Source organism: Dipteris shenzhenensis, chromosome 14 (assembly GCF_047967505.1).
Source record: "Dipteris shenzhenensis isolate YYH24624 ecotype China chromosome 14, Dip_SZ_1.0, whole genome shotgun sequence".
In the NCBI taxonomy this organism is placed as follows: domain Eukaryota; kingdom Viridiplantae; phylum Streptophyta; class Polypodiopsida; order Gleicheniales; family Dipteridaceae; genus Dipteris; species Dipteris shenzhenensis.
In genome coordinates this window covers 29,052,990-29,075,112 of record NC_141609.1, presented here as the reverse complement: position 1 = coordinate 29,075,112, position 22,123 = coordinate 29,052,990, and the positions used below count along the sequence as shown (strand labels likewise).

Sequence of the window (22,123 nt, the reverse complement as noted above, 5' to 3'; positions counted from 1 at the left end):
GATGAGAATGAGAAGACGGCTTTGTCCTTTTAGAGCAGTGTTTTGGTGATCGTGAAGTGCCCAAGGATGATTCCTATTCAGAGTTTAGATCGTCCCAACCTGTGATTCCAGACTAAGGCGGGTTACGACAGTTCCGGACAATGGTGGAATCAAGTTCGCTTTCTGGATCTTTGTGGTCAGAGTTGATTTTTTTGAGATGGGGGATTGTTATGCTCTAGCTGAGATAGCATGACCTCGGAAAGATCGGTGGGCATTTTCTCTTAGATGACCGACTTTTGTAATATTTTATGTGCGTAAATAAAATGGTCAAGGGAAGTAACTGCCAAGGTCCTAGGTGAGGGTGTATTGGCATCGACTAGGTGGTTCTGAGTGCTCATGCCTAGGTGCACCTAAATGTGTAAGAATGCCAAGGGGCAAATGTTTTAATTGTGCCCCAAGAGAGGGGTAAATGGTGTACCAAGCTAAAGGTCTAAAATGAGACATGTGGCAGGAGAGAACCATCTAGGGAAGTGTGGGCTTGTGGATAGGCATGAAGGAATGAAAAATTACGTATCTTTGATGTGCATGTGATCCATGAGAGAGGCTGGGAGGAAAAATATGATGCCAACGCCTGTGATTTCTTGCGATTCAACGAAAGGAACAGATAGCAGTAATTTGAGCTTATTATTTGGTATCAGAGCGCTCAGGCTCGATGAAGGGATTCATACGAATTGCGTATGAAGGAAGCGCAGGGTGTTATGGGCGGCGACGAAAATCAGCGGGGTAGGCTGACGATGGGCGGCGATGGGCTCTTGGCTTCCACAATCCTCTATATATGACAAGCTATACTCCTCAGTACCGTGAAGGTGTTCTGTGTAGGTCGTCCGCACCAACTCTGATCAGCCTGCCTTCGATGATGCAGCAGCAAACAACAAAGTCTGCCACCCAAATGCAGGAGACTCAATTCTGTCCCTCGCAAATGACATTCTATTGATGGATCACCCACATCTTAGCAAAGGCTTGAACGAGTGCCTAGAGAGCGTGTGACGACGAACGACGTGGACTGAGGCTGATTCCGAAATAGAGAGCGAATTGAGGCATGGTGATGGACGACGCATTGACAGTGTCATAGCTATGTGGGTGACTCAACAGCGATGCGTGGTTGACGGGTCATCTAGCAGAGCCTCAAGGCAGTAAATCAGGGTGGGCATGTTACTTACGGGATTACCTTGAAAAAAAAAATTTTTTCCGTCAACTACATGGGTTCAAATAACCTCTATGAAGTCTGAGAGACAAGGGAGTGGCGCAGAATTTCGAGGCCTTGCTTAACTTCACATCTCGTCCCAACCAGCTCATAATTCCTGAGGCCTTTCTTGGACAACTCCTTCAGACTCTCACGTATCTGCAAATATTGGACTGGTTGAAGGGGAGTATCCTCTCAAGACTACGTGGAGCTTCTAGGGAGCATCTTTTTTTCCCTTTTATACAACTTTTCAGTTGCAGTCTATTATTCCTGTACAGCAAAGGGGAATTGGAAGTGTGATATACTTTTGGGGTTTTGACGTACGGAAAGAAGTTTTTTTTTTAAATAAAAACTATTTTCCTTTTTGAAAGAATGGAGGCGGAGAGACAAGATTCCAGGGTAAATCCTGGTGAATCTAGAGCACGATCTACGCAACAAGTGTCCCATCACACAACACCTACTCTGGTGGGTAGGATTTTTGTACTAGAAGATGCCTTACAACAGATCATGAACCAACAGCTTCAAGTGACGCTGGTCAAAATGAAATTAGAGAGATGGTGCAAGCCTTGTCGCTAGACCAACTAGAAATAAAAAGGGCAAAGCTCCAGCAGAGCCAGAGCCTAGTATACACTCGTTGGAACGTGAGAAGGTCAAGGTACCTAATATTGCTAATTATAGACCGAAAAAGTACGCTGGTCGGATACCGAGATCAGTTCTGATGTGATCGAGGTTTGGTTACACAAGTGGGAAGAAACCTTCGCCATTTGCGAAATCAGATCTGATCTAAAGAAAATCCGCGAGACCACTCACCTGTTTATTGAGGCAGCAGATAGATGGTGGATAAAGCAACAGAAAGATCAGGTTGCCCCTACCACCTGGGAAGGGTTTAAGGCTGAATATAAGAAACACTTTCATCCACCTGACGAAGAGTCTCGAGCTTGGGATGCTTACAGAAACCTTCGCCAGAGGAATTTGTCGGTGGCAGAGTACACTGACAAGTTCAGGGAATGTGTTATGAAAATAATAGACCCTCTCCCTATGTCGGTTCAGTTGAAAGACTATATCTATGGACTGAACGACAAGATTAAAATGGAAGTTCGGGCTAAATATGTGACTACATTAGATGAATCTATTCCAGTAGCCCTGAACTACGAGGATGCCAAAGGCAAACCTAGTGGATTTGTGCAAGCAGGGACACAACATGAGTACCCGAGGAAAGGGGATTTCAGAGGAAATGGACTTCAAAGACAAGTGTCTCGCAGCCAAGTGGCCAAACCAAGCAAGTGAAGCCGGTTGAGGGACAAGCAAAGAGAAGTACCAACGTTGGGGTGAAAAGAAAAGTAACTCCAATGGCAGCCCGGGCTTGGTCAAAGTCCTCGTTGACCCCTGAGCAAAAAGAAAAAGCTAGAAAAGAAGGATTGTGCTTCGGCTGCCTTCAGCGACATCAGTGGAAAGATTGTCCACTAAACAAAGACGGTCGCATGGCCAATATGATAATATTTGAATGCGACGCGGAAATGCAAGAGAGCCCAATGCAGAACATACGCAGATGCAATTGGCGGGACCTTCTCAGAGGTTAGTACGTGTGTTGTTAAGTGTGTCTGTTACTAAGTTAGTAAGCGGTGCACCTGGTAACATCCTTTCAAAGCCCGCAGCAACGGGGTATACAGTTTTCGATGAGCCCGAGTTGATTAAAATGAAAGGGCAAGTAGTCAATCATGATGTGATTGTGTTGTTTGACTCAGTGTCAGCGCACAATGTAATTAACTCGAAGCTTATTAAGAGGCTCAAGTTGAAAACTAGTCCGTCTGACTATGCTTATACGGTCAGGATGGCGGACAGAAGTTCAACTGAAGTATGGGACCAGAGGGTTACCCAGTTGGAACTTCGAATACAGGGCTATGTTGAGAAGCTGGACTTTGAGTTGACCAGGCTTGCTCACGCAGATATAGCCCTAGGCATGGCTTGGCATTTTTAGAAAAATCCAGCCATTGATTGAAAAAAGCATATTTACCAGTTCAAGATGGACGGGGTAGAATATGTTTTGCGAGGTGAAAAGGATTTACCTCGAGGACCATTGATTTCAGCCATGGAAATTCGAAAGACTCCGAAAGATTTTCTGTGTCTATGTATAGCATCGGGTAGAGTCAATTGATGATGCATCGGCTAGCACTGAGGCTACCCAAGCTGGGGAAATGGCCGAGTTGGCTAAAGAGATATCAGAGAAGTTCTCTGATTGTTTTAGGAATGAGTTACCTTATCCCTATAGATTAAGCTTTACAGAAGAAGCTGAGGTGCGAAGACAATTGAAAGAATACCTTAAGTTGGGGCAGATTCAACCCAGTTTTTTACCTTTTGCTTTGCCAGTGATATTAAAGAGGAAGAAAGATGATACTTTTCGTCTCTGTATAGATTACAGAGCATTGAATAATATCACGATTAAGCACAGGTATCCGATGGCTCGGATCGATGATTTGCTAGATGCATTACATGGGGCCGTAATTTTCAGTAAGATAGATCTTGAGTGTGGCTACCATCAGATCCGTATTAGAGACGAGGATGTGCATAAAACCGGTTTTAGAAGCAGGTTTGGTCATCATGAGTTTTTGGTGATGCCCTTTGGACTTACCAATGCTCCGGCTACATTCGTCATGCTTATGAACGATTTACTACGTCCGTATATTGGAAAGTTTGTAGTACACTTTATTGACGATATTCTGGTATTCAGTAGAAGTATTACTTAGCATCACAAACACTTAAGAATAGTGTTCAGTACTTTGAGGAAAGCCAGTCTTTATGTGAATAAAAAGAAAACTATACTGTGTATGGTAAGACTTGAATATTTAGGATTCATAATTACTCCAGAGGGGGTAGAAATGGATCCAAAGAAAGTGGCTGCGATACTCACTTGGCCAATCCCTCAGAGTTTGACCGCTTTGGGATCATTCTTGGGATTTGTATAATTTTATCGAAGGCATATCAAAGGATATTCCGAAATAGTATCGCCATTGACTGATGTGACATGAGATAAAGTACCTTTTATATAAGGACAAAATCAACAGGAAAGTTTTAACACCATAAAACAAGCTGTGGTCACAGGACCGGTGTTAAAAATAGTTGATCCCCAAAAACCGTTGTTCCTTGAAACCGATGCAAGTGGCATTGCGGTAGGAGCAGTTCTCCTCCAAGAGGGAAGGCTAGTAGCCTTTGAAAGCAAGAAGCTTTCTCTCTCTCAACGAAATTGGCCAACTCATGAATTAGAGTTGTATGCTATTGTCCATGCTTTGAAAACATGGAGACATTATCTGTATGGATCAGAGTTTTATGTGGATGTTGATCATGATACTCTGAAACATTTTTGTAAACAACTTGACTTGAGAGGCCGCCAAGCTAGGTGGGCAAAACTCATGCAGGAGTTTAATTTGACGATTCGATACCGAAGAGGGAAGGATAATAAAGTTGCTGATGCGTTGTCACGCATTATGCATAACATGAGTTTCACGGTGTTAGAGAGTGCTCTAATGGCCAAGATTAGAGAAACTCAAAAGGTGGACAAGTTTGTCCAGAGCCTATGGCCTAAGGCTCATATGTTAAAACCCAGGGAAAAGGATGACCTGGCATTCAGAAAAGGCCAAACTTATGCAAGATATGCCATAAGGGATGGTATGCTGAAAAGAAATGGCAAGGTAGTAGTACCTAATCAGAATGATCTCAGGCAGAGAGTCATTCGATAATGCCATGATAGCCCATGTGCGGGACATCCAAGAGTCGAGAAGACATATGATCTCGTGAAGTGAGATTTCTTTTGGCCAAAAATGAAAAAGCATATTCATGAATATGTGACACGTTGTTTTTCATGTCAGGTAAGTAAGGCAAAACGGGTGAAGCCACCCGGACTTTTACAGTCCTTGCTAAGTAAGTGGGAGAGCATTTCCATGGACTTTATTGTAGGGCTGCCTACAACACAAGGTGGATATGATTCTATCATTGTGGTGGTTGATCGTCTTACCAAGATAGCTCACTTCATTCCAACTAGAGAATCTGTTAGTGCCCCGCAAGTGGCGGATTTGTTTATTAGACATATATTTCGTCTGCATGGATTACCCAAATCCATAGTGTCAGACAGAGATGTCAAATTTACCGGTCATTTTTGGACTGCGGTATTTGAGACACTAAGGACTGAGTTGGGAATGAGTAGTGGAGATCATCCAGAAATGGATGGTCAGACAGAAAGAATCAACCAAATTTTAGAGGATATGCTTAGAGCATATGTGTCATTGAGGCAACATACATGGGACAAGTAGTTGCCATTGTTAGAGTTTGCCTACAATGATAGAAAACATTTCTCTACAGGGTTCAGTCCATTTGAGCTGAATTATGATTATAGACCAACGAATCCAACTATAGTTGGAATACCTCAAAAAGTGCCTAGTGGCGCGAACTTTGTGGTTTAGATGCGGGAGATGCTAGCACTTGCGAGAGCTAACATCCGCCAAGCTATGGATAGAGATAAGGCGTATGCGGATGAAAACCGATCCGCTAGAGAATTTAAGGAAGGAGAAAAAGTTTTTCTCGGAGTTCCTTCGCACTCTAAGTCTTTGACTGCAGGAGAGTGTGCTAAGTTATCACCTCGATATTGTGGGCCATGGTTAATTCTAAAGAGAATAGGCAAGGTAGCCTATAAATTAGAATTACTGCAAGGGTGTAAGGTGGAAGCTACCTAGGAATCCGTATACCAATTACGGAGAGTGTTCCCAGATTTCATCATCGAGGACGCTAATGCTTGAAGAGGGAAGGAACGTTATGCTCTAGTCGAGATAGCATGACCTCGGAAAGATCGGTGGGCATTTTCCCTTAGATGACTGACTTTTGTAATATTTTATGTGCGTAAATAAAATGGTCAAGGGAAGCAACTGCCAAGGTCCTAGGTGAGGGTGTATTGGCATCGACTAGGTGGTTCTGAGTGCTCAGGCCTAGGTGCACATAAATAAGTAAGAATGCCAAGGGGCCAATGTTTTAATTGTGTCCCAAGAGAGGGGTAAATGGTGTACCAAGCTAAAGGTCTAAAATGATGACATGTGGTAGGAGGGAACCATCTAGGGAAGTGTGGGCTTGTGGATAGGCATGAAGGAATGAAATATTACGTATCTTTGATGTGCATGCGATCCATGAGAGAGGCTGGGAGGAAAAATATGATGCCAACGCATGTGATTGCTTGTGATTCGATGAAAGGAATAGATAGCAGTAATTTGAGCTTATCAGGGATATGGGAAATCGCATGTAGAATATTGCATGTCAAATAAAGATACCCACCGAGGCCATAGACTAGAGTGTCTCCGGCAGCAGATTTATGTAGTTCAATCCGACGCTAGATTCGAAGGTGGAGAGCCATTGCAGGTGGAGGCACTAATTCAAATGGCTACCCCACAAAACAAACACAACGGGCTTTCGTTGAGTTCAGGAGCCAAGGTGGTTGCAGATCCAGATTTTAGGGCATTTGTCGAAACTATTGCCTTTGTCAAGTGGCGGGCCAATTGCAAGTTGCAGTTCAATCCCCTTCAAATAGGATGGGTGAAGCAAAACGAGCTTCTAGAATCTAGTTGATGACCCACATCAAAGGTTCAGTGAAGACATTGAGACAGTGCCCTATGAATCGGAACCGAAAGATCAAGAAAGCTCGTCAAAAGAAGTTGAAGCTTATCATACATTGCCAAATAGTTCAAGAGAGGTGATTGTCTAGGTGCATGAAAGGCTCAACACACTACCCGAGGCACTATCAGAACTAACACTAGATTCGACACTAGAACCAACACTGGATCCGACACTGGAACTCGAGGATGTAGATTACAAGGTTCCAACGTTGAAAGTACATTGCAATGGCCAGGAGCTACCAGGTAGGTTCTGGATGCAAGATGAGGGGTAAATATCTTGCCACAGCTCATGTATGAGAAGATGGGTTTGACAGACTTAGATCTAGCACCATTCCAGGTGGAAATGGTAGATCAACGCAACAACCACTGAGTATCATTCGAAACCAACAGATCTTGGTACAAGGGCTGCCCTTTCATGTGAATTTCGCAGTTCTTGCAATGAAGGAAGGGGAAATGTTGTACCCCAATGCAGCTAATTTAAAACAAGATTGGGGTGCTTCCAAATCACAGTCCGTAGTGGGAAAACGAAGGTGAAGTTGGATATGATCCGGAAAGTGATGTTGAGAAAAGTAAATTTGATTGCACAGTGTGTGGACATGTTGTCGGATTTGGTTGACGACGAGGAGCAAGAAGTGTTGGGATATCTCAAGGTGTATGCCCCAGGTACACCTTGGGTTCTATGTGTGTTTGCTAGAGTCACAGTTAGGTGCCCATAAGCACTGTTAGGTGGTGGTAGATGCCACATAGGCTGATTGAGAGATTCTAGGAGCTGATTGAGGAGATGATTGTCGAGCTTGGTGGCTCATGTAGAGGTGCCTACATATGGACCTCACCCTTCTTCATTCTATAAGCATTCTCTTGTTTCGTGTTTAGCTTCATGCTTTCCTTTCACTTCTCCAACATGGTATCAGAGCACTATGATCCTCCTTGAGCCCATTTATGCGATGTCATCATCATCTTCTTCTTCTCCACCGTCCTCTCTATTTTGCCCCTTTCTGCCCAACCACTTGGAGGGCTGAATAAACCTCCTACAGGCGACCTCTGCCAGAGTCCTTTTGGCTAGAGAGACCCTTCATATAGGCAACCTCCCACGTCAGAGCAATTAGGAAATGGTGCCCTCAGACCCGCGCAACAGCTGCTTTCTTTTTGATGCCATTTCGTGCAACACAACTTGTTGGAGCAACCATTTCGAAATTCCTCTAAGCCACGCTTGCACAACAAATGAGCTAGCCCCTGTCCAAATTTGAAGTCAAATGGTCCACCAAGGAGGGAGCAAACGCGAAAAAACCAGTTGACAATCAAGCTCTTGGCTATGGTGATGTGATGCGGCATTTCGACTTTCCTCTTCAGTGGCTCTTCTCTGGTATACCAGCTTTATTTCTACCTAAAAAGCCCTCTTTTCTTTGTCTTGAAGAGTGAGATACAAGCCCTCCAAGATCAGGCCTCTGTTTTGGACAGTTTTGACAATGTTGTGAATTTGGTGCTACATTAGATACTACTTTGGCATTTCTGATATTTTAAAGTGTTGAATAGCATCAGTACAATTGTGGCTACAACTTTCTTTTAGGTTGCTATACCTGGATTTGCTTGGAATACTTTCATTTAGCCACCTCTATGAAGCATGCAAGTTGAAGTATCATTTCCACTATGATTTTTATTATGGAATTTGGTTACAAGTCTTTGCTACGTCAAATGCTTGTACTTTGAAGCTTTTCAGTTTTTTTCTAGCCTTGTAAGAGAGTAGACACTGCCCATTTTGGGTTAGACCCTCTCATGGCTACCTTCTTGCATATTGATAAGTTCAATGGTAAAGGCTTTTACACATGGCAGATGAAAATTAAGTTTGCATTGATGAGGGAAAACCTCTGGGGGCTTGTCAAACCTGCTTCAACTTCTTCTTAATGCTGGAGAATCCTTAGCTCCTACACTCCCGGCACGAGATCCTGCTAGAGAGGAGAAAGCCTATGGCATTATTGCTCTTGGCTTAGGAGATGACTATATTCATCACATTTCTGATATGGAGTCTCCTTCTAAAGCTTGGCAAAAGCTTGATATTCTTTTTGGTGCTAGCTCTCACATCTCAAAATTGTCACTTAAGATTGCTTTCTTTGAATTGAAGATGACTAGTGGCACTCCCTTGGCTGCCCATGTCAATCACATGCAGAGTCTCATGACTCAACTTGCTTCTATCAACTCTCCAATCACTACGGATGATGCAATGGCAGTATTGCTCAAAAGTATGCCTGAAGATTATGATCATGTTGTCACCACATTGAAAAATCTTCCTAATCCTACTCTTGAAGGTCTTATTACTGCCCTTCAAGAAGAAGAAAGACACAAGGAACTCCGGAGAGGCAATGACACAGCCTATGCCATAAAAACTCAAATGGGCAAGTTTCCACCTTGCAAACATTGTAGGAAGACCAATCACCTCTCAAAAGATTGCTTCAAGATCAATCCTTGCAAATATTGTGGCAAAAACAATCACCATGAAAAATTTTGTAAGGCCAAAAAGGAAGCAACTACAAAACCAGAAACTGCCAATTTACTTCCGGTTGATGTGCCTCCACAAGATGAGGCCTCCTATGATGATTATGCTTTTTGAACCAGCTCCACATATGCTCCATATCTCTCTTTTATGTTGAGTCAAGGTACTCTGCCTGGATAGTCCTTCAAAATGAATGGAATAAACTATTGTGTTCTTTGTAAACACCTCTGGTCACCATATGATGTAGGCCATGTGTATGTGTTTGGCTCCATGGTACCTCTTGCAAACGTTGTGTGCATGTACATGCAGGGGAGATAACCATTCGGGGGTCTTATGTATCCATTTGTTTGCCTCACACCCTTGGAACCCTTGCTAGCATGAGATCCTAGCCATAGATTTATCCTTAACCACCATGAGATGGCTTGAGACACTATGTGACTAGATGTATCCTTGACATAGCTTGAGGCATTCCCTTGAGGGGGAGTTTTGTTGGGATATCTCAAGGTGTATGCCCCGGGTTCTATGTGTGTGTGCTAGAGGCACAGTTAGGTGCCCATAAGCACTGTTAGGTGGAACATGAACAACCTGAATATACAAGAGGTTGATATATATGATAAACATGAACAACCTGAATATACATTATAAAAATGCCTCACATTAACTCAAAACATTTATGATTTGGCAAAATATGAAGTTATTCCTTTCCAATTCCATAGATTTTCCCGCCTTTGTACAAAGGAGTCTTCTATCACTCAATGTAGTAATTTGGTCGCTTTACTAATACACAAGAGGTGGTTGTGGGGGGAAAGAGGGGGGGGGGGAAGTGAGGGAGGGGAGGGGGGTGTCTTTTATCTATGGTGTATCAGCCTTAGGCATGTTTAGAATGAATGAACATAAGCTGAAAACAATAAGTGGGGAGCTGAATAGCCCGTTTTTCTTTTAGTTTCAAAAGAGAGTTTGATTGAGTATGCATGTGCTTTCTAAGTTAGGAATGTAATTTTGCATCTTTGTAGGAAGCGGTCATAAGTGTAACGGGTCCATTTAGTTTTTATGTTTTAAATAAGAGAGAGAGAGAGAGAGACACAAAGAGAGAGATTTTATTCCTGTTTTTCAAAAGATTTTGTTTCTTGATTTGCTTGTTTATTTTTGCTTAGTCACCTTCTTCCTTTCTTATTTATTTCTTATTTTCTTTCTCTTTTTTTTTTTTGATTTTTTTAGTAATCATTGGGTTTGCCCAAGAGACTCCGTGGGTCTCTAGAAACCTAGTATAGCTGCTAATGCTTGGGCACATTGATGACGACATAAGTGTTGCTTTGCTAGCTAAGTATGTCTTCCTTTTGTTTTCCCAAAAAGTTTTTGTTTCCTCTTTTGTCTTCTCTTTCATTTTCTCTTTCATTCTCTGTGTAGATTTTTTGACTTAAGAACAACAAAAAATCTAAATTTGAATGATTGGATATACTAGTCTTACAAAGGTGTGTGTGTGTGTGTGTGTGTGTGTGTGTGCAAAATCTTGATTTGCTTGTTTATTTTTGCTTAGTCACCTTCTTCCTTTCTTATTTATTTCTTATTTTCTTTCTCTTTTTTTTTGTTGATTTTTTTAGTAATCATTGGGTTTGCCCAAGAGACTCCGTGGGTCTCTAGAAACCTAGTATAGCTGCTAATGCTTGGGCACATTGATGACGACATAAGTGTTGCTTTGCTAGCTAAGTATGTCTTCCTTTTGTTTTCCCAAAAAGTTTTTGTTTCCTCTTTTGTCTTCTCTTTCATTTTCTCTTTCATTCTCTGTGTAGATTTTTTGACTTAAGAACAACAAAAAATCTAAATTTGAATGATTGGATATACTAGTCTTACAAAGGTGTGTGTGTGTGTGTGTGTGTGTGTGTGTGTGTGTGTGTGTGTGTGTATATATATATCCACACAAATTGGATGTCGAGATTCCATTGAATGTTACATGGTTGAAGAAGATTGGTTTGTATGAATATCACAAGTTGGATTGGTGGAAGTATGCTTTGAATCTCCATGCTACACAACAGTTTTCACAATTACAGGCCAGTAAGGGATTCTTAACACCACATATGCCAACCACTCTTGAATTGATTTCTCGAGTTTTGAAATTGCCTTTGGATTACGCTGCACCCCTAAAGTTAGCATGAATTTTCTAGATGGGGTGATGGCTAAAGAGTTTGGCAAGCCGGCCCCCAAAGTGCGACTACATGAGCAAAGATAATTTCACCGTGCATGTTTGATTACATTAATTGGGCAACCCATTAATTGGGCAGGGGTGTTGCATGAATGGATAATAGGAGATGTGTTAGGAACAGATAAGAGAAGAAGCACACACCATTCCAAGCTTCAGAGTATATTGAAAGTTTTATTTGATCTGGTAAAACCAGTGACTCGACCAATCCGAAGTTTATTATGTCCGTCTGAAAATGCTGTTGAAGAATTTGGGGCAAACATTAGAGACGTGTTCATCAAGAGATGCTTGGGGATTTGCAAAAGTGTGAGTATACTGAGGCAGATGTCAGATTTGCCTTATTCGAGAAAAGTTATGGGGATTTTCAGAATCGTGGTAGGAGGGGGATGCAAGCCACGGGGGAGGGGGGGCAGATGGAGGTGGTGTGATAGCGGGGGGGGGGGGGGGCAGAAGCGAATGCCTAGTTTGTCGAATTGTCTTTTTAAATCCTGTATTTTCCCCATTAAATCGTTCTTGTCTTTTGCTTTTGGTCTTGTGTTTTCTATATATTTTTATTGTCTTGTCCTAGACTATAGCTCATGGAATTCATCTCTATTGCACTCAAGAAATGTTTACTTTGTTTTTTGAAAGACATGCTAACCGTTTATGTTTCCTTGTTCTGCTTCATATTTTGATGGGTACTCTACAATGTTGGAGTCTTCTAATCTAGGCATAACGGATAATGTTATGAATTCATTACTATGAAAATAGTTGCCAGATAGGCTTTGGAAAATGTCTTCTCTTGTAATCGGTTCATTTGCTCCTAGAAACAACATTACCCAATGTCTCTGAAAATCATTTCCTCTGTTTTCCAGGTCGACTCCCTTGCTTTGGCAGCAGATGCTGGTATAGTTGATGGAGATTCTCATGGCTATACCGATGAGCAATGGGTGTGGCTTTGGATAACATGGGCCATTGCTGCATTTGTATACTTCATTGTGATTCCGGTTCGTAAGGAGTTTGGTCCCACCATTTATTATGTGCATGTTTGCGTTTGTAACATCTGTTTGGTTTCACCATTTGTCCTGTGCTTTTTTTTAAAGTAAAGAAGACGAAGCAGAAGGAGAAGAAAGCACAATTACCAAAAGGGGGAAAGAGGGAGGGGGAGGAGTATGAGGTAAACGAAAAGGGTAGGAGAACGATATATATATATATTTATATATAGAGAGAGAGAGAGCAAGAGAAAGAAAGAAAGAAAGAAAGTCTATTAACGTCCACTGGAGACCAAAAGGTCTATGGGACAGCAAGAAACCCTCTAGTACAACTGCTTTAGGGAGGACGCATGGCAGCTCCCAAGGAGTGCAAAAGCAAGAGTACCTACATAAATAATAGTTTGAAAGAGTAATCGGCCATACATCAGTTTAAGACTGAGAGTCTTTTGGTTTTGATTTAAACTCTCTGATTAGGGCTACGCCTTCACGGTAAACTGCCCATTTTCCATCCTTTCTGGCAGCCGTGACTTCAGCTAATTCAGTTGCCTTATTTTTGAGTTGAGCTTGTGTAAGCTCCTCAGCTATCCATACTTTGGTACCCTTCAGCTTGTAAGATTGTCGAAGAAGCTTGATTCGCATATCTTTTGACTTCAGTGTATGGATTGTCTGACCTTTGTAGTGCATAATAGAAGCAGGCCCGGAGTCGTCGTCATCATCCGTCCATTCAATGTTGGGCAAGCCTGCTTTGATCTTTGTCAATATATAAGTGTCCTCCTCTTTGTACCAATCTTTTGGAAGTCCCCCTATTCTAATCTTCAGCGCATTATCACATCTAGCTTCGTGTTCTTTAATCTCTGCTTGAATATGAGACTTACTTGCCTTGGTATCCACTTCCACAATCACTTTCTTCTTAGCAGTTTGTACTTTAATGTGAACAAGATCTTTGACTATAGAGACTAGCTTTGGGGTAGGGGAGGAGTCCTTACAAGATTTAACAGCCTCATCAATTACTGCCTGCTTACCAGGTCCTTCCAGAATGTGAAGTCGAGCTTTTACTTTTGCTAGTTCCTCTCTCACTGCTTGCTGTAGATAAAAAATCTGATCCTGTTGCCCAAGGATGGGTCGTTTTGAGCCTTCTTGTTGATAATTGCATGCATACGGAGAGGGTGTCATTGCTGCAACTGTAGAGTACCGAGTCCTGATGGAGGTTGAAGGAGTTGAGGGGGACTTGGAGGAGAGGGTAGGCCAGTCCAATATTGGTTGTTTGTAGAACCCCCTAGTTGAACCTAACCCCCGGGTTGGGTTGGGGGTTTAGTCCAACTCGGGGTTAGGGTTAGAGTTAGGGTTGGGTTAGGATTTAGCCCAACTCGGGGTTAGGATTAGGGTTAGGGTTAGGGTTGGGGGGTGGTTGTTGACGACGGGACTGGGGGGTTTGTTAGTGACGACAGGCTAGGGGGGGCTAGCGACTGGTAGGGCCGACTGCTGTTGGGGGCTGCTGGTTGCTGGCGGCGGCTCTGCTAGATAGGTTAGATAGGTCAATAGGCGGGGCAGGCAGCCGCTGAGGCAAACGACGGGCTGAGCGGTGACAATGACAACGAGCTGAGCGACGAACGGGAGCAGGAGCTGAACGACGAACGGGGGAGAACTGAGTGTAGATTAGGATTTAAGAAGTCACATCAAAAGACCCATTGCAAATGAAGCGAGGGTACTATAGAGTGCCTTCTTATCCCCTTATGACCTTTCTATCTTGCAAACATCTCCAAGTCTAATAATCCAAACCCCGCTAATTTGGCCAACTTTTGCCCTTCTTTACAACTATGCCCATCTACCAAATCATCCTCCTGCGTAGTGCTTTACTCTCTGAAAACACCGTCTTTGTTTTGCTGTCCGCCATCCTTATGTCTATTCTGTGTCCTAGTATGCACTTTGTTAAACAGACTATGCATGCCAAAGCCTTGGAATTTTCTTTGCCTGCTGTAAGATGGACTTCCAAGGCGTTCTCACACCTTGTAGCCTGCATTGTGTCATCTGGGCTGGAATTTATTGCAAGAGTAAAGAACACTCTAAAGATCTTAAAGTCTCTATCTTTGGCTATCATCATAGCAGCTGGGAATCCTTTTTCAACTTGTTCATTCCAACCAATTTCTCTGTTCTGAAAAGTCATCTTTATTACTATCTTTTTTCTTGGAACAGCTAACAAATAAGAACCTCCTTTTTGTCACTGGATGTGTGTACCAGAATCTGCAATTTTAAGTAGTAGCACATAAGATGTTTCTTGACGATTGTGCCTTACAGCCAGTGTAGTAAAATCTGTTTTGATTCCATGCTTGCATAGTCAAGCTTCCATGAATCTTCAGTGAACAAAACATAATTCCTTAATGGTAGCTGTGCCAAAATTCTCAGTCCTACAACTTCATCAATGTGCTCTACAAGCACTGCAATCATAGCAACTGAATACCCTGAGTCTTATTGCTGCCACGAACTGAAAGCATTTTCATGGCCCAAATGTTCAACCTTCATAAATAGTACTTAGTGACTTTGGCATCCCATACATGATTTTGTGCACCTGTTGTATGATTTGTTTTGAATGGAATATATCACTCTTTATTCGAATTCCTAATCAGCGTTTTCCACTCCCAATAAACAGCCCATGTGCCTCTTACCTAGCTTCCTTCACTTTGGTAAGTTCAATGGTTCTTTGTTTGAGCTGGTTTGGGCTGAGCTCCTCAGATATCTAGATCTTTGTGCCTTTCAACTTACCACCCTTATTGTTCGTCTTTAAATATTAGTTGTGCTTGTGTCCCCTTTTGAAGGACAATCAAGATGCCTTGGTACATTGACAGCGGTGTATCATCGCACATGACAAAGCATCAAGAATGGTTCACAAAGATGAAACCATTAGAAGGACAAAAGAATGTTATCTACACTGTAGATAACACGCGGAATCCAATTCAAGGGAAAGGCATTGTCCCTATGAACAATTTCACTAGTGCAAAAAAATTGATGAAAGATGTACTCTATGTTTCAAAGCTCAGCAAGAACTTCTTGTTAGTTGGGCAAATGACAGAACACAACCACAGAGGCATCTTTGATGGGAATGAATGCACGATCACAGATAAATCTAGAGGATATCAGCTAGTAGGAAAAGCAGTCAAGGAAGGACGCTTGTTGAGAATGATAGCTTCAGTACCAAACTTGCATGCCATGTCATCTCAGCAACAGTCGATGCCACTTTCCGCAGCATGACACAAGAGATATGGACATGTCAATTTCAAAAGTTGCAGCTAAGAAATCAAAATATGGCAATTGGAATTCTGAAACTATAGTTTCTTGAAAAAGTTTACGAAGCATGTTGCTTTGGTAAACAAAAGAGAACCAATTTCGGCATAGGCACCTCTCAAGCAAGACCGGGGTTACGCATAGAGCGGCAGCATTAATGGTTCACTTTACTACTTGACTTTCATCGACGACTACGACAGATACTGTTGGGTCTATTCTTTTAAAAAGAAATCTGAAGTCTTTTTCAGATTTCAAGAATTCAAAGCCATGGTTGAGAACCAGACAGGCAGAAAGATCAAGTCATGAGATCAGGACAAAGAAGCTGAATACATGTCTTCAGCATTCATGAATTTTGGCAGAAGTAATGGCATTCAAAGACAAGTGCTTGTGCAGATACTCCTTAACAGAATGCAATAGCTGAAAGGAAGAATGGGACTTTAGTAGACAGTGCTAGAGCCATGCTCAGTGAGAAGCATCTTTTGAATCAGTATTGGGCAGAAGCGATTGTTGCTGCAAAACTACTTGCTTAATCAACTTCTAACTGAACCAATTCAGGATATGACACCTTATGAAGCATTCACTGGATACAAGCCACGCATTGGGCATCTTCGCATATTTGCTTGCATAGCATATGCCCACATACATGACGATCATCGCAGAAAATTGGATGTTAAGTCACGTAAATGCATCATGGTTGGCTACAGTGAAGAAAGCAGAGCATACAAGTTGTATGATCCCATCAATCGAAATGTCATAATCTACAGAGATGTAATATTTGACGAGGAATCCGCATGGAAAACATGAAATACACTGGAGATAGAGACACCGATTACTCAGTCACCTATAGAAAAGGTTGACTTAGACGGTCTACTAGGGAAAGTAGACCACCATCTAGATTGACATATGCTCAGAAATGCAAAGCAATTTCAGATTGAGACTACCAATTATGCTCTTATGACTACCATCATGGCTACAGAAGAGCTAGTGTACTTTGAAGATGCAGTTGACAAGCCAGAATCGCAAACTGCTATGAATGAAGAGAAATGGAAGCTTTGTACAAAAACAACACTTTGGAATTATGTGACCTTCCACCAGGCAAGAAGGCCATAGCAAACAAATGGGTGTACAAAGTGAAGTAAAATTCAGATGGAAGCATTGAAAGATATAAATCCAAACTTGTTGCAAAAGGATTTGCACAACAATATGGTCAAGATTATGATGAGACGTATGCTCCAATAGCAAAGATGGACTCCATCCGATTTTTGATATCATTAGCGACACTCAGCAGATGGAATGTGTACCAAGTAAGAAGGCCATAGCAAACAAATGGGTGTACAAAGTGAAGTAAAATCCAGATGGAAGCATTGAAAGATACAAAGCCAAACTTGTTACAAAAGGATTTGCACAACAATATGGTCGAAATTAAGATGAGACGTATGCTCTAATAGCAAAGATGGACTCCATCCAATTTTTTATATCACTAGTAGCGACACTCAGCAGATGGAATGTGTACCAACTAGATGTCAAAAATGCTTTTCTCTATGGTTACCTAGATGAGGAAGTTTATATGCAATAGCCAGGAGGATATGTTCAACTAGGAAAAGAGCATCAGGTTTGCCATCTCAAGAAAAAGTCTCTACGGCTTGAAGTAAGCACCCAAAAGTTGGTGCACCAGAATCAACAAGTATTTTGCTAATCTAGGATATATGAAGTCCAATGCAGATCATACTCTTTACTACAAAGTTCAAGGGGAAGACATTACTATTACACTTTTGTATATAGATGATCTGATTGTGACATGAAGCAATGATAGCTTCATCAACAAGCTAAAACAAGACTTACATGTAGAGTTCATTTGAGGGGAGAGAGAGAGAGAGAGAGAGAGAGCACCTTCACGAGCTAGGAGAAGTATGTAGATAGTCTCTTGAAGAAGTTTCATATGGTAGATTGCAAGATTGCAGCCACTCCCTAGAGCAGAGTTTGAAACTTATAAAAGATCCAAACAAGCCTACAATCAATCACAAGTACTATCGGCAAGTCATCGGATCTCTTATATATCGGACTTTCACAAGGCCAAATGCTTGTTATGCAGTAAGTTCACTTGCACAGTTTATGGAAAACCCAAACAATCTCACTGGAATGGAGCCAAAAGTGTCTTCAATTCATCAGAGGCATAAGACAGTTTGGAATATAGAGGAAGTCATCCACGGTTGCATGGATATTGTGACAGTGACTATGCAGGAGATCATGAGACCAAGAGATCCATAGATGGATATGCATTTTTTCTTGGTCAAGGTACTATATCATGGTTGTCAAACAAGCAACCAACTATTCTTTGTCTTTAACAGAAGCAGAATGTAGGGCACTCACAACAGGTACATGTGAGGCTATATGGCTCAAAAGAGAAACAGATTACTTTGATGAATTACAGCCAACAACAATATACTATGATAATCAATCGGCTCAAGCATTAGCCAAGAATCTAGTCCCTCCAAGACAACGCACATTGATGTCAGAGAACACTTCATCAGAGAAAGAGTGTTACTTGGTGACATCACATTGCAACATTGTGACAGCAAAGAGAATGTTGCAGACATCTTTACCAAACCACTTAGAAAGAGCTTTTTGAGAAACATCGACAAGCTCCTGGTTTGACGTAGAGGCAGGACATTCCCATGGAAGGGGTGTGATGGAATGTAATGCTCATTTCTTCTTCGATTCTTCATAATCATCATCTTGAGGGAAGGCCTACTTCATGATGTTGATCTTGAGGGAAGGTGTTGAGGATTCATCTCAACATCATGTGATCATATGTGCATAGCACTAACCTAAAAGAGTGCTAAAAAGTAAAGGGTTGGAAACCCTAACCCTAACCTCAAAGGGTTTTTTATATATTCTTTATTTTCAACTAAATCTAGTGTACAATTAGCTATTTGTGGTGTGCTCTCTAGCCGTGTCCTCTCTCCTCATCTCCACTCTTCTCCTCTCCTCTCCCCATATTTGTTCATCCTGAGCGGACGTTGGCAAGGCCTGAGAGCCTAAATAGCGGTGACAAAGCTAGGGGAGAGTGGCGTAAAGGGTCGCGGAGCTTGAGTGGAGGGTCATGGGACTGAGGGAGAGTGGGGCGGAGGTTGGTGAGGCTTGAGCAAGGGGTGGTGAGGCTTGAGTGAGGGGTATTAAAGCTTGAGCGAAGGGTATTGAGGATGGGGGAGTGGAGGATAGAGAGCAATGATGCGTGAACCAAGGGTGGCTACGCTAGGGGAGAGTGGAACAGGGGGTGGGGGGACCTAAGTAGAGGGTGGCGACGCTAGGGGATGGAGGGTGTCGGAAAAGATGCTTGAGGGTGGTGAGGGTAGGGAATGGAGGGTGGAGAGAGAGAGAGAGAGAGAGAGAGAGAGAGAGAGAGAGAGAGATACTAATGTCCATAGGAGGCCTCGCAGGCCTATGGGACAAAATGCACAGAAAAGGAGTCTCATACAAGCGACAGTGAGCTGAAGCAAAGGTCTCTGTGTCCCTCTATCGGTGTTTCCGTGTTGGCTCTCTATGTTAATCCAGGCTGCCCTCATATCAACTAGCTCCTCCTCCTCTACTCCGCTATGTCTTGGAGCTGACTCAAATGTATAGAAGTGTGTGACACATCGTCGTGCTCAGTCAACCTCTATATCCTGTGGCCTAGTCGCCTCCTGCTACTCTCCGATCTGTCGTAGTAGTGTCTCCCTGTGTCAACGAATATCCATCAAATAGAGCCCAATGCAAGACCTGGTCATGGAAGTGGATCAGTCATGAGAGTGGACCAAAGTTGCTCCACTCCAGGTAGAGACAATGGTAGCGTCCCTGGATCTCATAGTAGGATGGGCAGGCACAAAGAAAATGCTCCTCTGTCTCAACCACCCTCAATGTGCATAACATGTAGACCTGCTACTCTCTGGGTATACCTACGGCTCTCCTCGCCTCAATCCTCAGTTGATGGGATGAAACCCGCATCTGTCCAATGGTGATCCTCAGTGCATGTGAGACTCCTTTGTCCTGGAGATACTGGGATCTAATGACGAATCCCTCCTCCGATACTCTCAAGAAGTGGTTGCGATAGAACTGGATCTTGGTGGGGAGCTCTTGGTTTCCCTCCCCCGAAGTCCGGGATGTATGGAGCTGGAGGAGATCTAACCGTATGATACAATTGATCTCATCTCATGGGATCGACTCAGGTGGCGCATCCATGCTGTATTGAAAGGGGGAAGTCTGTCCATCTGGATACCATGCCTGGCAAACCATGCATACCATGTCTCTAACACAATTGTGGGCCGATACCTTCTCATTGACACACTTGTGGGCCGATCCCCATGCATCGAATGAGATTGTCCATCTGCTCCCATGGGAGAGCCTATACGTTGAAAAGATTGTAGTTGGTCGGACAATACATCAACTCCATGACGTCGTCGATAATGAGCTGCTGTATGAAGTGGTAATGGACTTCAATGTGCTTTGTGTGTGCATGAAACACTAGGTTCTTCGCGATGGCTATACAACTCTAGTTGCCGCACATGACCGCCGTCGCCTCCTCTTGAGTCATGTCCATATTCTCAAGTGTCCACCTGAGCCACAAGGTCTCACATGCTGCAATGCAAGTAGACGATGCAAGTAGACGATGCAAGTAGACGGTACTCCGCCTCAATAGAAGAAAGGGAAATTGGGTTGTTTCTTGCTCAGCCAGGAAATGGCCCCTGATGCAATTACAAAACAGTACCCTAAAGTCGATCACCTGCCCAACCTAAGTCACAAAATCCACCTAACTCAATCCCTGTGGTGTATGTAATCCACCTAACTCAATCCCTGAGGTAACTCAATCCCTGAGGTGTATGTAATTCCGTATGTGCAAGTACCCTTCAAATACCTTAGCACTCGTAGACCTACCTTCCAATGATTCTCCATGGGTTTTCGCAGAAACTGACACAAGAGCCCAATGGCAACGGAGATGTCCGGCCTGGTATTGGTCATATAAAGCAGACTACCCACCAACGATGGATACCTGATGGCATCTACTAGTTTTGAAGAGTCATGAATGCTCAACTTCTGCCCGACCACAGCCTCCTTGCACTCTTCCATCTCGAATCGCTTCAGTATCCCCCGACAATACTTCGCTTGCGAGATGAAAATGCTGTCCTTGTCCTGCTTGACCTCGATCCCAAGGAAGTGGAGAGATCCCAAGTCTGTCATCTCGAACTCCTCATGAGCAGCTTTTTTTTTTTTTTTTGCAAAGAAAAAGTTGATTATATTATAATCATAAGATTCGTACAATGATGTCAAAAGTTGACAAAATGTTCTCCTCTAGAGAGGAATTTCTATCTTGCGTATAAGGAAACCACTGACTAAGAGTGGGAAACAGAAAATCTGGTAACCAAAAAGGAGAGGAGTCTAAGCTCAGTTTGAGAGTTCTGAACAGTAATCTTGATCAAGTGTTGCCATGCTTGTTGAAGGATGATTGTAACTTATATCCATCCAAAAAAGAGTTGGTATGCTGCAGATGATCTTATGTCCAAAAAATATGCCTTTGATCTGACAAAATTTGATGCTGGTGTCCTGGAAACCACCAAGGCTGCAGCAGTCCTGGTAACCAAACTTAAATGGAGTGGACCTGGGAACAAAGGAACAGTGCAGTAGAAAAAGCAAGTATTAGAGGAAGCTCTCTAGACAGCGGGTTCTGTTTTGATTGGGAAAAGAGATGGAAGGAGTTGTGCTTGCATGTCCACCCTGAGTTGGAGCATCTCCCTGCATCTTGGATATGTTCTTCAAGCTCTGTCTGGAGTTGAGATACCTGGTCATTATAATTATGAAATTATTGGTCCAATAAGAACTTGGCCTGGACCACAGAACATAGTGAGATGGAGTGGGAATGGGTAAGAGGGTTGAGCTGCCTACCCATCCAAACTCTCTAGGGAAATTGAGGATTCTGCCCCCTTTCCAACTGATGTCCCTCTCCCACAGCTGCAATCTGCCCATAATTAACTCTTGATCTGCATTGTTAAGTCTGAATTCTCTTCTTATCTCCAGCCAACTCTTCCACCTGAAGTTGGCCTTGTCCCATAGATTACCCCAGCAGGATAGCCCTTTCTTTACCAAGTGCCATGCCCTCAGGAAGTCTTTGTCACTCAGTAGTTGTTTGGTGAAGAAACCCAAATTGAATCTAAAGCCATAAAGCTCCCTTTTCTAGTGAGAATGATGTGGCTTTTTATCTGTTCAAAGGCCCCCCATAGGGTTTTCCAAAGCTGGCTCCCTTTGGTAGTGCATGGTTCAGGATCCCCTATGGCTGATAGAAGG

General features: G+C 42.8%; 1 protein-coding gene across 2 annotated transcripts in view; it reads left to right on the top strand.

The window, feature by feature from the left end:
* The window catches only part of NDHL (inorganic carbon transport protein-like protein), a 98,070-nt gene that overhangs the window by 34,921 nt on the left and 41,026 nt on the right, over nt 1-22,123 (top strand). For both annotated transcript variants that reach the window (XM_087385191.1, XM_087385190.1), the window contains one exon: nt 12,413-12,544. In XM_087385191.1, coding sequence (XP_087241317.1) covers nt 12,413-12,544 — 132 coding nt within the window. The remainder of the gene's footprint in view (nt 1-12,412; nt 12,545-22,123) is intronic.